Genomic DNA, 15542 nt, shown 5'->3' with positions numbered 1-15542 from the left:
CCCCTGCTAAGCTGGCCTCTTACTGGAAGTCTTAAGGCGAGAAGAGCTGGCCTTTCGCCCCTCTCCTGTGAGATGTCTCTGCGCCCTCCCTCCCTCTCGGTCTCTCTATGGATTCTCCGGCTCCACTGTTTGCTCCTTGTTCAGCACTGGACAGCTCCTCCAATCCTCCTTCCACCCTGACTAACAAATGGTTGCGAGGTGATTGACGCAGGATCCGGCCATACAGAGACCAAGACGCCTGAAACACACCTATGAGCGGCTGCTAGGTAGGAGCTAACGACGAGGAGGGTTTGGTTGTGACAGAACTGTAGTTTCAGCGTGCCAGCGCCAGGAGAGGGAGGAGTGCGCGCTTAAGCTCACCCAAGTGCTTCATTAAGCGGCGTTTTTGCGCCCGCCCCCTGCGCACGCTCTGCAAACAATCGGCAAAGCTCTGTTTCTTTTCTTGCGCCGGTGTTTGGTGATCCCCGGCTGCAAGTGCCGCGCCTGAAGGATGAAGAAGACGGAGCGGGACTTGCCCCTGATTACCCGGCAGAGCCGCGTTTGCACGCAGAGCTTCCGACTAGCTCAATGAAAGCGAGGGAAGCGGATGGGGTTAAAGACGTAAGCAGGCTAACTATAGCTTCCTCTCGAGATGGGATGTAACCTGCTCACATCCAGGCGACGGGCAGAGTAATTCCCAGAGCGGGGCTGCGCGCGGCGCTCGGTTGTCACAGGTGAGCGGATCCGCCGCGCGGAGGCGGCGAGAAGCAGGGGCACTTTCCAGGGGGCACTTTCCAGGGGCGAGATTAAAAAGTGCTCCCGGCGCGGAGAGGGACATGGCTCTGCCACTTCGGGTCTTCCTCCTTCTCCTCGCCCACCTGGGTGCCCTCGCATCCGAGGAGTTCGAAGGGCGAGTGAGGCACAAGGAGAAGAAAGCTGTCAGGGAGCAGGACTCTATTTACGACAACTTCCGGAGCCCGGACATATCTTCCCCCTGGGGTAGGTCCACGCGCAGCCCGGCTGCGGCACAGAAGCACGCCGGGGCTTTGCCCAAACATGTGGCCTCATTTCTCTACACGGGGGATTCTCAGGAGCTGAGGCATCTGAACTGCTCCAGGAGGTATGAACTCAATGGGGTGCCCCACGCCTCGTCGCACCCCTCCCTGCAAGGCGCCCTGGACACGCTGATCCACGCCACCAACTTTCTAAACATGATTTTGCAAAGCAATAAATCCCGGGAGCAGCACTTGCAGGGGGACATGGAGTGGTATCACGCCCTGGTCAGAAGCGTCTTGGAAGGTAATTCCGACATCCTGAGGGCAGCCATCACTTTCCACATGGACCCCCTGTCCCCCACCCCTCACGTCTTCCTCCAGGCCACCAGGAAGGAGAGCCAGATTCACCTGCAGGACCTGTCCTCCTCTGCCCACCTGCTGGCCAACGCCACCATTGAAACCGAGTGGTTCAACACTTTCAAGGGCAAATGGAGGCCCCACCTGCACAAGCGGCTCCTGGGCACGGGCCCCAAAAGTTTAGAGAACAGCTGGAAGAAGGGGGATGGCTTTGCAGCAGACAAGAACCACATCCGCTGGTCTTCGCCCTTCCTGGAGTGTGAAAACGGAAACTACAAACCCCACTGGGTCCTGACCCTGTCGGCAGCCTTTTATGGTCTGAAGCCCAACCTAGTGCCGGAATTTAGGTAAGAAGCGCGTCGACCGATTTATCTAAGGTCGGTTGTTGAGTAATAAATCGATGAGCAGTGGGATGCCGGAGAGCCCGCGCCGAGGAGGGGGGAGGCGTGGGTGAAGGAGCCGAGAGCCCTAATGGCCGGTTTTAGTCATTAGTGACACCACGGAGCACGCTGCACAGCCATGCGTGGTGGCCGGGCTGCCCTTCTGGACATAAAATCCATTCCGTTCTGGGAAGGCAGCTACCCTCGCCGGTAAAGTGGGAGCGTTTTTACGAGGCACTAAGGTCAGGCGAGATTCAGAAGCAGCTGTGAATTTCCCTCTGCCAGCGCTCAGGCGCGTGGAGCATGTTGTACTCGGCGTTAATCGAGGGAGTGAAATAAGGTTCATTGGGGAAATACTGGCAGATCACACGCATTTTTCCATAACTGGTGAGATTGTGTGATCGGTATCAGAGCAATCCCTGCTCGTTTCAGAATTCACAAAAAAAGCCACATATTATAAATTAATGTACCTGCTCGTGCCTGATTTATTTGGTCTCGAGCCTTCCTTGTTGCCACTTCTTTCTGTCTTTCGTTCTCTGTACGGAAACAGAGCTTGATAAGCAAGAAACAAACAGAACCCCCGCCAAGAGACACGCCCGAGAAGCCCTTTGTGTTTAGACCGTAAGCATGTCAGGTTGAAAGGAAGCATTGATTAATTTGCACAGAGAAAACGTGTATTAATTGATATCGATCGTTGTGCTACCAAGCAAACAAGGAAGGGCGGGCCGGAGCGTGCAGTGGAGTAGAGTAGAGGAGACACGCCGCAGGGGCACCCCCTTCCCAGATCACACACAACAGGGGCCCGGCCGCCCCCATAGACCCAATAAAGTCACCTCCTCAGATCTAGAAACTTAGCAGACAGCGCGTCCGCTGACTAATCTGTGATGCAGTGTTTACTTCGGCTACTTTGCAGATCACCGAAGCTTGCAGTACTTTTGAAAGCACTCCTTCAGCTGACAACACTACCGCACATCATTACACTTTTTGTGTCAGGGTTGAAAAGGTTAACCATTTTTTAGCTGTAATGGGTTTGGGATTGCAAGTTACCCACAGATAGTTTTGCAAATAAAGCTACAATTTGGACCAGCACACATGATTTTGCTTTGGACTAGTTTACCAAGGTTAAGAAACTTGTTGCAAAGTAAAAATAAAGAAGCATGCCATTAAAAAGTTGCGTTTTTGCATGCCGGTTAATCTACACAAGGGTTTCATAAACACCATAACCTTTTAAACACTATTTAATGTTGGTAACCGTCGTTACGTTTTTTAGCCTAGAAAATGGACATCATTTTAAGAAGAACTAGACAGTATTGCAAATACATTATCAGCCTGAAACATTTTGAAGCCAGCAGTAGTTACCTTTAATATGTGCATCATCTCTGGTGATGTGGCAGCCTGAGTAGGAATCTCACCATTTACTTCTACCAGTGGGAGTTGGGATAATATTGGGGTCTCCGTGGGTTATGTTGAAGTTACTGTAACTGAAGACACATGGACTGGTACAATAGTTGTAGGTTCCTATGACGAGACCATGCTAATAGCCACAAAAAAAATCAACGGTCAGGGCAACTGCAATGATGCAGCAGGGTAGGGCCAAATTATGCGGTAGGCTTGACTATATTATATAGTAAGAAAAGCCAGATTTGGTGACAAAGCATCACATTTTGTGTCACTTCATTATTTTGTCATTTTTATAGATGCTAGCACTGTCTGGACAAATATGTCTTCTCATTAGTGCCAGATTAACACTCAAACACAGGTATAAGCAACAGAAAGATGACCAGTAAAACCTTTGTGAAGGGTCTACCACAGCTCGACAAGACGCTCTGGTGAATTTTTAATAACGTTTCACCGTTTGACCTATGAACAATTATTTTGTGGAAACCTACAGATTATGGAGCAAATCCATTAGCTTGCGGAAAACCATAAAATCACATAATTACAGTAGCCCTGGCACTAGATAGAAGGTTTTAGTAGGGTACATTGGAAGTTTAACTTTAATAGAGACCTAAGTGTTAAAATGAGTGTACCCAAAGCACCTGATTCACAAAGCATTTGACATCCCTAAGTTAAATGTAGATGCTCAAAAGATCATTTTGTGAACACACAATTACAATCATGATTCTGTGAGTCAGAATGCCACAATTAATCAAGTGTGGTTATTATTGTTTTTTTTCTGAATGGGGAGCGTACATAAAATACAACAGTTCCACCCATTTAGAACTTTAGAGTTTGTGTAGTTTGCGGGGGGTTCTTGCAGGGGTAGGTAAACAAGTACAAACTTGTAAGTTGGTGCATATTTCTACACCTGTTGCAGGTAGTTTTCTATTCCTGAAATGCTTCTAAGTTTTCTCCTGTCCAAAGCAAGATCATGTGCGTTTCAAGGGTGGCAATGTGAAGAGAACATATTCTTATTTAATGGAGTTCACTCGATGAAGAGGTTTTTCCATGTGACAAATCTTTGCGATTTTCAGTTTTTCTAGAAGTGCTAAAGTTTACTTGTGCCACCTTCATGCATGCACACCTTGGTTGGGAATTTGCAAATGTAATTGTTATGCGTAAGGATACTTCATGAAATCCACAACTGTCATAAATGTGTGGGAGAGCTTGTACGATTCTTTAGGAACCCATGAAAGTAAAAAAATATAAAAGATAATTAGTACTTATTGGCCTTTGCTGTGGTTTGTTAACTTCTGGTAATTGCCTGCCCTCCAATAATGGGCCAGAGCCTGATGCAATGGCATGCAATTAGGGGGAATTGAATTATATAGCTATTATCAATGGCATCATGTAGAGAATAAGGCTATTAGTCATTGACCCCGCAATTACACCCAATGGTAGACAAGCAAGCCTACTGTTTGCATCTGCTGCACAAATGCTTCATGTCCCTGCTTCAGATGTTCACATAATTTAGAATGCAGGCAAAGAACAGTTGTTACTATCAAGTTTTGAAGCCTTATTGTTAACAGAGATAATCTCTGCGTTCCTTTGAAGTTTTCTAAAGAAGCCACAGTTTGGAATCTGGTTGACAAAGCACTACACCCCTGTAAACATAAGTTATAAAAAATACAGGCAAGCAGCTAAATTAGAACATTGGAATGTTGAGAGCTCCATTAAAAACAATGGAGTGCTCCAGGCTTCTAATGGCCAGTAAAAGCCCGGAGCATCAACATTCCAATGTTTAACAAAGGCCTCACGGAGCCAGAGGGGATTTCAACCCCCTTGGGCTCCATGAGGCCATTATTTTACAAATTAGAGCATTCTGCCCTCTAGGGCCGGAAGGTTCTAATATTCTTAGAGCCCCACGTAGTGGGCTCTACCGGCAATGAAAGGCCCGTTCCTTTGTGAAAGGCCCTCACCTTTGGCTCAGGCTTTTAACACTGGAGCTGGCCTTTATTGGCAGGTAGAGCCCGCTATGGCAGGCTCCAAGGCTAAATGAATCACTTGGGTACATGGTTTGTTGTCTGGTAATATTACACAGCAAAAACAGTGCATAGAACAAAATAGTATTGTGGTTGAAGCAGCCATATTTATGACCTGCAGACTAGAGTTTGTGGTATACCTCAGCACAGCTCCTTTTTCCGAGTATAGTTCAATATAATTTGCATGCTTGCCTGCCTTAATCTCTATCATTACTTTTTCCAAATTGCCCACAGCTCACTTTATATATCATAACCTTATTTTCTGTGAAGCCATACCACTGCAAACTAACAATACCAAATCTCTTCTAGATCATCTATCTATGCCAGAAATCATTTGTGCCACTAATGATCACACCTAAGTCCTGTTAATTTATTCTACGATAGAGAAACTGGAGTATGTGCATGCAATGGTTCATTTGAGAGCACACAGCTAATCCTAATAGCCCAAAGCAATTGAATTACCAACTAACCTTATGTATTGGAGTAGCATTCTATTCGCCATAAAGTGTTTCACTGCCTTATCGGGGGGTAGTAAGCCCTATATAAATTCAATTCCATACAAAATATACATTACAATATTGTGGTATGCACAAGTTGAACTTTAAGAAAGAGTTGTTCAGCTTCCTAAACAGCTATCCTCCCAGGGCTAATGCGTGAGCACCTCTATATCTTTAAACTGTGCCATCAACATCTTCATCTGAGCACTGTTCTGACCCTTTGTGATAAGGAGTAATATAACTCAACTGACAGCACTCTTGGTCCTCAGATGACACGTTTTTCCACCCATTCCAGTCTTGGGAAGGTGCCTAAAGGTATTTAGCCCCAGGGTACTAAATTGTTGTTCCCTCATATCACGGCAGTTGTTCTGAGCTGAACCATTTTTTCTGATAGATTGGGTTCAATCTTTATAAAAGATCCAAGTGGTTTGACATGTCTTGCAGATCAGATTGAAAAATGTAAGTCATGACGGGCAAGCATGAGTTTCTTGTTGGAATTTAATCAACCAATCAGGGGCCTTAACGCATTTGGAAATATAGCAGCAATTGTGAGTTATTTGGCAAGGATTGAGGAGTTAGTAACATTCTTTGGATCTTGCTGTGCCTTTGTTGGTTGTTATGCACTGCAGACGAAGATGGCAGGGTAGCCCCTGAGAAGGAGAAAGTGAGAGGGATTTTACCTTTTGTACTTCACAATATAATCACACAAATATTAGAATAGCTTCCATTAATCTCAGTTAGAATAATTATGTGACTTAGCATGTTATAAAAAAAACTTTAGGGTGCGTTTGTATTATACATTCAGAAACATATGTTTAGAACACCATATTTGGAGCCTAGATGCGTTTTACAGAGTTTTTTTTGTAAACCTTTTAAAGTTTACCATTTGTATTTAATAGTTTTTTTCATTGCGACTTAGACATTTCTAGTTTTCTTTTAAGGTTCATTTCATTCTGTTCCAGAGTTTATCTTTTGACTTTTTTAAATGGAAGAGGTTGTCTACTCATTATCCAGTGCAAAACCTATCAGTTAAGCTAAGATCAGAGATGCTCTGTTGGACGTTATGTGCACTCTTTCTTTTGCTTCATTCATGGAAGATTCCGAGGTGCTAATAGAACACTGGCTTGATGAGGCAGCTCTGAGAAAATCTATAGGAGAAGATGTGAGGTGGAAGAGGCACTCATGATACAATAGAGATTCAAGCACCAGCTCCACCTGGGCCTTCTCCTAATGATGCTAATGGTAATTTAGAGCCCAGGAGAGGGATAAACATTACAGTTGATGGTACTCACATTACAGTTGATGGTACTAACAGTGGTTAGGGTGGTAGGATTGACAGTAAGCTCCATCAATGAACTCAATGCCACTGTGGTCTTCACGTGGTTCTTATTTGCAGTCTCTGCCAGGCTATGACCGAACAGATTCAAAGTGAGATGGTCAGGTGCAGTAAGTGATGGAGGAGTGTGAAGACTTCATGTACTTTGGAATTACAACCATGATTAATTGTATAAGCCTACAACATTTTGAGTTGTGTTGGAAAACATGCCTATCACTGCTTCCCCTACAGCAAAGGTCTTCAATCTGTGGGGCGCGACCCCTAGGGGGCCATCGAGTCCTGGGAAAGGGGGCGTGCATTCCCAGGCGTCACTTCAGCCTGGAATCCAAAGTGTTTGGTTTTGGAAAAAGACAATCGGAATTTTTTGGAGTGGTAGTCTAAAGAGTTAAAAACTGGGCTGTGAAGTGTGTGTTTTTAGTTGTAATTGTATTTACATAGCACTCAGTACCCATGAAGAGGCGTTGAAGGGACAGTTATGTAAAAATAATTGCATTACTTATGGTCTAGTATTATTAAAATCTACATTTTGGAAGCAACACTTAACGTTAATCTATTTGCAAATGTTGTCGCTGTCTATCGTATACTGTGTGTAATGCATGTATAAAATAACGACTTACACATTCTCAGTGCTTTCATTCACAGGCTGTGACCTCCTAGCAATAAAAATGCCCAAGTCAGTATTCTGCACTGCACCATCCAAATGTAATTCTGTGGCTCTTTGGTTACACACAGACCTCTGCAGTGCATTAACTAATAGATGTTTCATAATGTACTACAGTGCATTTCCCAACGAGTAACAACTTTTAAAAATGTTTTTTTTTAATTTAAGCTACCCATTATTTTATATGCAGCTAATTGATGGTGAAAGATCTAAAAAACAAAACAAAATATTTTGTATGGAGGTTACCACACAACACCCATGGATTTTGATACTGCTCTTGAGTTACAAAATCACGTAAACTTGGGGCAGTGCCAAAACCTTGCGCCTCCCCACAGCAGGCGTAATGAGGAGAAATGCTTTCATTTCTTATCATTTCTTCCTCTTTCCATGTGTGCTGCATTCTGTAGCACTCATAGAAGGAGGAAAACCTCTCATGGGATTGTTTTTGTGCAAGAAGTTCGGTGCGGTGGAGTTCCGGGATGAACTTCACACCCTACAGCTGGAACTAAAGGGGCTGCTTCCCACACACAATCGTGGGCACTTGCTTGACCCAATATTTGCTAACTGGGAGGATGTCTCAGTTGCTCCCCCAGTGCCCCTGCCTTGGACAGACCATTTCTTGGTCCCATTTACCATCTTCCTGCCAACATATAAAGCTAACGCCCCCACCCCTCTCATCTATCCTCGGCGCAGGTGGGCAAGATTCTCCCTGCAAAAGTTTAATACGGCCCTCACTGCGGAAGGTCCCCCAGGAGGCAATGATGTGAATACAGCGAATAGGTTGCTTAATGATCGTATTACTGCTGCTCTGGACTGCACAGCCCCATTGGGACGTCCTACCAGAGGGGTTCAAAGACAAAGAACGGCTCCCTGGTTTGGCGAGGCGCTGCGTTGCGCCAAAAGGGACTGTAAACGCGCAGAAAGGCAGTGGAGAGTGGCATATGACGACCGGATGAAAGAGGCCTATCTTGCTAAGAGACGCACCTATCACAACAAGATCCGGATAGAGAAGGCCACATATTATGCTGACAGAATCCACGAGGCAGAGAACTCGGCTAGGGAACTGTTCAGCATATATAAAACTCTGGCCACCCCAATAACCTCTACCTTAGAGGAAGATCACTCAGTAGCAGCATGCAACCGCATTGCGAACTACTTCGGGGATAAAGTGTCCAAAATTTACTCGGCTTTCCCCCACATACCTCCTGCAGCGGAAATGCCAGTAGACTTATTGAGTGATGAAGCCGACCAAAATCTGCTACTTAATTTCACCACTCCTTCACCTGTGGATCTAATTAAAATCTGCAGATCTGTTAAATCTGGCTCCCCTCGGGATCCCGCCTCCCCTAAAAGGTTGGGAGATAGTCTGGAAACACTAGAACCCTATATCAGACACCTGTTAGATATCTCCTTCTTATCCAGCTCCATACCAGAGGACTGGAAACAGGCCGTGGTGCTCCCCCTACGTAAGAAGCCCAACATTAGCTTTGAGAAGTTAGATAACCTTCGTCCCATCTCCTTGCTGCCTTATTTCTCTAAGGTAGCAGAGAAGGTGGTAAATAAGCAGCTAATGAAATTTGTGGAAGAAAACAACCTCCTCCATCCTACGCAATTCGGGTTTCGGCCTCGTCACTCCACGGAGTCTGCCCTTCTTAGGGCCACCGAAACCCTTAGGCAAGGTGCTGATGAGGGACAAACCATGGCCTTAATCCTCCTGGACCTAAGTGCGGCGTTCGACACTGTAGCACATTCCATCTTGCTACAGTGTCTGAGCAAAGGTGGGGTAAGAGGGGCAGCACTGAAATGGATTTATTCATTTCTTGCAGGCCGAGGCTTCCAAGTAAGGCAAGGTGACCAGTACTCCGAGCGCATCTCTTTGGATCAAGGGGTGCCGCAGGGCTCTTCCCTGAGCCCTACCCTTTTTAATCTTTATGTTGCCCCAATCGCTACCTTAGTAGAGAGTTACGGCCTTCGAATGGTGTCATATGCGGACGACACGCAGTTGGTCATCTCCCTGTCACGTGCGCCCGGCCCCTCGGCGGACATCTTCAGAGCTTGCATGCAAGACCTAGCGGCCTGGATGTCCGCCAACTGCCTCAAGCTCAACGGAGGCAAGACCGAGGTGCTGGTGGTGGGGGGAGACCGATCGGCGTGGACGTCGGCGTGGTGGCCACCGTGTTTAGGTCCAGCACCCACCCCTTGCCAGAAAGCAAAGAACTTGGGTATCTGGTTTGACTCTGACCTTACCTTTGGCCCCCAGATCAATCAGGTGGTTGGATCATGCTTTGGGACCCTCAAAAGTCTCAGGAAGGTATTAAAATTCTTACCTATCAGAGCCCGCCAAACCCTGGTACATTCACTAGTCACGTCAAAGATGGATTACGGCAATCTTCTCTACTTAGGAACTCTGGAGAAGAATCTGAGCCGTCTACAGGTTCTCCAGAATGCCGCTGCCAGATTAGTGCTTAGACTACCCAGAAGAGCAGGATCCACAGCGTCCCTCCGGTCTCTGCACTGGCTCCCGATCCGTAGCAGGGTGGTATTCAAAGCCCTGTGCACATAGCACCGGATCATCTACGGGAGATCTCCGCTCCCTTTGAAAGGATTGCTGACACCCTATGAGCCATCTCGATCCTTGAGATCTTCCGGCTCAGGACTCCTGGCAATTCCTAAGGTGTCCAGAGCCCGGATGGGTGGAAGATCTTTTAGGTTCCTCGCAGCATCAAGATGGAACAAACTACCTATGGCTCTGCGATTAGAACCTTCAGAATCAATCTTCAGAGCCAAGCTGAAGACTGCTTTATTTACACAGTAGTTCTTTCCGCACTTGTAAGTTCCAGCAGATATTAGCTCCTTAGCGCGGGGACACGCCGCTGTGCGTCACCAAGCGCTCTATAAAACCCCCTACACAAGAAGGTGCCACTTCCTGCACAAAACAATCCTGCCTACATTGGAGCAAGGCAGTAATTTGCTTGTCAACACAGGGGAAAGGACAGGAATGCAATGTATTTAATAAATACAGTGCATTCCTGCCCTTTCACATTGGTGTAGGGGGCATTGCAACAAGAAGACACGCCCTACGCCAATTCCTCATCAATGAGGCCTTTTGTTTTTAGCCACACCTTTGACCACGCCCCCACCGTCACTGACCTTTGGTTTGGTAAACACTGTTTGATATTATTCCCCCACTGTAAAAATTATTTGCTGTGGGAATTGGGGGCATTTATGGTTGTCCATAGTTGTCGACGATGAGGAGTACCAGGTTCTAGAGATTTTTGTCAGGAGCAGGTCCTTGCACCAAAAAATCTGACAGTGGGATCTCGGCATCGATGTGCCAGGTGCCTAGAAAAACTTTGCTTAATACTTATTTATTCTTAAATGTTCATGTTATGTTTGGGCATGTGTTGCAAAAAGAAGGCTGGTTTGTGTTTTGTCCCTTTTGTAGTGGTAAAATAGTAAAAAAAGAAGACAAGCAGTACATACAAATATAACATTTTAACTATTTCTTTCGGTTTCACAACTTCATATACATATCACAAGTATATTGAAATGATAGCTCAAAAATCACCAACACATTTATTGATGTGTCATGTATCTTATTTTTTGATTAAGTCTAGAGTTCTGTTATTTTGTAAATTCACTGTGTTCCTTGATGTCACAACTAAAATCAAAGAGATAGAGGAAAGCGATTGTGTGCCACTAATTAAAAATGTAATTTTGTCCTCCTCTCGTTCTCAGAGCGTATCAATAGCATCTACCCGTGTAAATAAAACACAAAATGGTTTTTAAATGGCTTTTAATTTCAATTCGCTGAAGCGTTCACCAGTCCCTCTCTTTGCCTCTCCTCCCAGTGGCGTAACAAAACTTGAGCCCCCCCCCCCAACAAGGTACATGGAAGGCTCCCTCTCCAGATTTAATCTGGGGCTCTTGGTGCCAGAGTACTGTACTGAGGGAGCCCCCTGCAGCTCAGGCCCCCACACTGCAGGGGCTGCAGGGGCCTGTGTTATGCCACCGCCTCCTCCCCCATGGATTTCTATTACCGAAACCTCGATTTTTACTATGTTGTATGTACTGCTGTAAGCGTAACGTTTCAGTTTTAGAAGGACACAAATTTGGGAGTATACCCCAACAGTCAAACAAAAATGTATTTATTTATTCTCATAAGCCGTAGGAAGCATTTGCGATTCTTACTTGTGAAAACAATCCCGGCACAGTTTTAGGACACCAAGATAGGTTGCGCAGCTTTTTTTCAAAATATCAATTGGAATCAACATAGGATTTTTACTGTTCTCTAAATCCGTGCATACAACCTTTCAGTGCGGTAACAAAGTTCTTTCTGTGCCAAAAATGGCCTGTCAGCCATTCTTAGGAAAATTACTTGTTCACGCAAGCACAGATTTGTTGGGTACTAAAACCAAGGTTTGAGTAACTATTATGCTAAACTGCACCATAGATAACCCCTTAAGTGCTGCCGTCGGCCAATGCTCGTCGCAAGCACTACCTTGCCAGTGCAGCGCACGACCGTTGGCCGACGGGCCAGCATTCGTTCTTCGAACGTTCAGCACTGGGCGCTGAACGTTCGACGCTCCTATGATGCTAACATGGTATGAAGATGTACTGTTTTATATTTTGGAAAGTGGCTGTACAATTGCAAAACTAATTTTGCTACTTTGACAGAAATTGAACGTTTCTGCCAAAGTAAAAACAGTTGGTAAAGAAAAGTAGTTTTGACCTAATTGTACTGTAATATGCAAAAACATAGAAAGCAAACACACTAAGGACCAGATGTAGGAAGGCAAATACCAGTCGGTAACAGCCGATTTCGGCAGTTACCGACCGGTATTTGGAGTTTGGAATGTAGGGGCATGTTAAAATACAGATTCAGTAATTTTACCGAATCAGTAATTTTACCGATTCTGTAAAATAACGATTTGGTAAAATTACCGAATCTGTATCTTGACATGTAGGTAGCACTGTAATCAGTGCTACAGGTGTTTAAGAATTCGTTATTTACCACCAACTAGAAGTTGGTGGTAAATAATAAAAACCCTTTAAAAAGCATTTTTTTTGCTTTTAAAACAGTGCCATGTTGCAGACATACATGCCCTAAGGGCATGTATGTCTGTAACATGTGCACATGCACAATTGAGGGGTGCAACAGGGTGTCAAAGTGACACCCTGCCACCCTTCTATGTTTCCCCCAATTACCGATTCGTAATTAAATCAGTAAAATTACCTACATCCCGATTACCAGTTCTTAAATAACGAATCGGTATGATTCGGTATTTAAGATTCGGTAATCTGGGATTATCTGCATCGGGCCCTAAAAGCCTATTCCAGAGAAACCAAATAGCAAGAATAGTTTTAGAGTTCAATCAGAAGACAAGTCTAGAAATCAAAGATAAAGGAAGGAATGATAGGGAAAGGGTAAAGAAAGCCAGGGGAGCGTGGAAGGCATGATCACTCAGAAAGACAACCCATATGCTTGAGTCCGAGGGCTTTGGGTGAAAGCTACACATTTTTAAAACCTTAGGCTGCGGTGCATTATGAACAGGATAACCAGAAATAGGATGTGCACCTAAAACATGAAATGGTTTTCCAAACAAAGTCTCCTCTCCAAAAGGCGTATGAATGTCACTGCGGAAAAAGGACTTTTTTGGTGACTGTACAAAATTAGAGACCCTCAATGTTCTTTTCACCAGGGGTGGCTGGCATGGCTCTCAAGGGCTGAAGGGGTTGGCATGTTCTCTGTGCAGGCTGTAATGCAGCCTTCATGGAGAACTGGGGAGTGTGCATGACTCATTTGGGTGGCCCTAGAGGTCATTGTGCACAGGAGTGTCTACCCCTCCTCCCCTGCAGCTCGACCCTGCCCCCTCATGTACCCCCCACAGCAGGAGGAAAAAAATGATAATAACATTCCATTATTATCATTTTATTTTTTCCTTTCTTTGATGCTCCTGGCAGTGGGCAACGCTTCTCCACCTTAGCAGAGGAGCAGCCGCTGCTTTTTACCCACCAGACAGATTTAACTCAGTAAATATGAGTTGCCATTGCATTACCGCAGCATTGTTAGTACCAAGGCAGAAGCTGAACTTTGGTGCAAGAAGTTTCACCCGATAAGATATGTGGGTCAGACTTGAGAGTGATTGTGAGTACTTATGTGGTGCACTGGGGACACAAGGTGCTGTTTTCCTCTGCGAGTGAGCTGGACAAGCAGGCTGTGTGCCCTCTTCTGCGGAAGAGTTGGACACATTGTCTTGAGGCACTCTTTCGTGGAAAGGCAGAAACATTGGCTTGAAACTCTATTTTATGGAGGTTATTGAAAATCGCCCTGTGCCTCACAGTCGGATGTAAAAAATATCTCCAATGACAGGAAAGGTCTATAGTTTACATTAAATATGCGCAATGACGTATTTGTAAAGTCAACATCAACAGTATGCCCCCATGAAATTTGCTAATGATGTTTTATAAGTCCTGCTATGTTCAGGTAATCCGCTCAGACATGACATCATTTATTCATTGTGCAACCCATCTCCACTTTTACAATTTGTCCCCAGAGAAACATTGTTTGAGTCTGTGGAAGAGTAGGGACAATTAGTTCGCTTTTTTTTGTAAAGAGCTATGAAACATTGTGCACATGTTCTCTTCTGACACAGCCAGAAAAACGGATTGTGTACCCATCCGTGAGAGCAGGGAAGACAAATTCCTGTGGCTCTCTTCTCAGCGGGAGACTCGGAAACCTTGGTTGTGTGCTGCTCTGTGGAGTAGCAGGGACATTTTTTTGTGTTGCTGAGCTCTGATGGAGTGCCTTAAAAATGAGTTTTACATCACTCTGTGAAAGAGCTGGCAACATTGTTCAAGCGTTACCCTCTGGAGAGAGCTGTAAAATTGATAATTAGGCAACTACCGTTATCTGCTGATTGCAAATACTCTCTCAGGGTTTTATTTGGGTGTGTACACACACAGCACCATTTTCATGTCTATGTAAGTCTATTATTGAGCATGAAGCTTCTCCCATGATCAGGCACAACTGAGCTGTCGGTTTTCTCCTGGTCAAGCACAGCAGAGTTGTTCAGGCAAAAATAAAAACTTTGCTATAGAGGAGGAAGTGGAGTTTATGCCTTTGATGGGGAATTGCTCAAGGGCAGGTACAACATGGACAGCTTGTTTACCCAGCGGCCATGTTTCCAGTAGAAGGTTATACACCATCTTTGCATCTGTATACCCAGCTTGTGATATAATATAACCTCAGTACCGTCTCACCCAATCAGCAGGGGAAGTGCTGTATGAATGTCTACCTAACAACAGCGGGAACAGCCACGTCCAGGAGCTAGACACTGATTGAACTGAGAATAGTGTCAGTGAACTTTCAATCAAGGTTGCATGTCTGTCAGGCCTACTCTGAAATTGATTAGGAGTTGGTGTGTGTACTTTTCACCTCTGCTCTCCCAAGAACTCCAATTCCAATCATTCTGCAGACCATTCCTGTACAGTGTGAGTTGGCCTTCATCTGACATCTCACTAGCTGAAGATTCAATTGCAGCCATTTGTTCTAAAAGCAGGGGCCAAGAAGTGACTCCAGAATATTCATTTTAGCATTTCTGGCCTAATGCTCAAACATCTGACCAAATATTCTCACTAGATCTGTTCTATCAGGCTCACCAGCTACCACTTTCCCAATCATATACTGTTTAATGTCCAAAAGGTACTATAAAAGTAGCTCCTTTCTAAGCTCAAGAATGTTTTTCCTGATATAGTGACAGCCCCCTCACTGCCGGGGAACACAGCAAACATTGCTCACAAGGTGCCACTGGGTCCGTCTGTATCAAGTCTTGTGGCGTGACTGTTGGTGTAGTCAAATACAGCCTGCCATTGCTCCTATAGGCAGGCTTGTTTTTACAACTGATAATTATAA

General features: G+C 45.1%; 1 protein-coding gene across 1 annotated transcript in view; it reads left to right on the top strand.

The window, feature by feature from the left end:
- Positions 1-384: 384 nt before the first annotated feature.
- The window catches only part of GPR158 (G protein-coupled receptor 158), a 1459961-nt gene continuing 1444803 nt past the window's right edge, over positions 385-15542 (top strand). The window contains exon 1 of the mRNA XM_086939967.1: positions 385-1678. Within this exon, the coding sequence (XP_086796093.1) occupies positions 816-1678 (863 nt within the window). The 5' untranslated portion in view covers positions 385-815. The remainder of the gene's footprint in view (positions 1679-15542) is intronic.

The sequence above is a fragment of the Lissotriton vulgaris genome, chromosome 10 (assembly GCF_964263255.1).
Source record: "Lissotriton vulgaris chromosome 10, aLisVul1.2, whole genome shotgun sequence".
Lineage (NCBI taxonomy): Eukaryota > Metazoa > Chordata > Amphibia > Caudata > Salamandridae > Lissotriton > Lissotriton vulgaris.
This window is presented reverse-complemented; position numbering and strand designations above follow the sequence as displayed.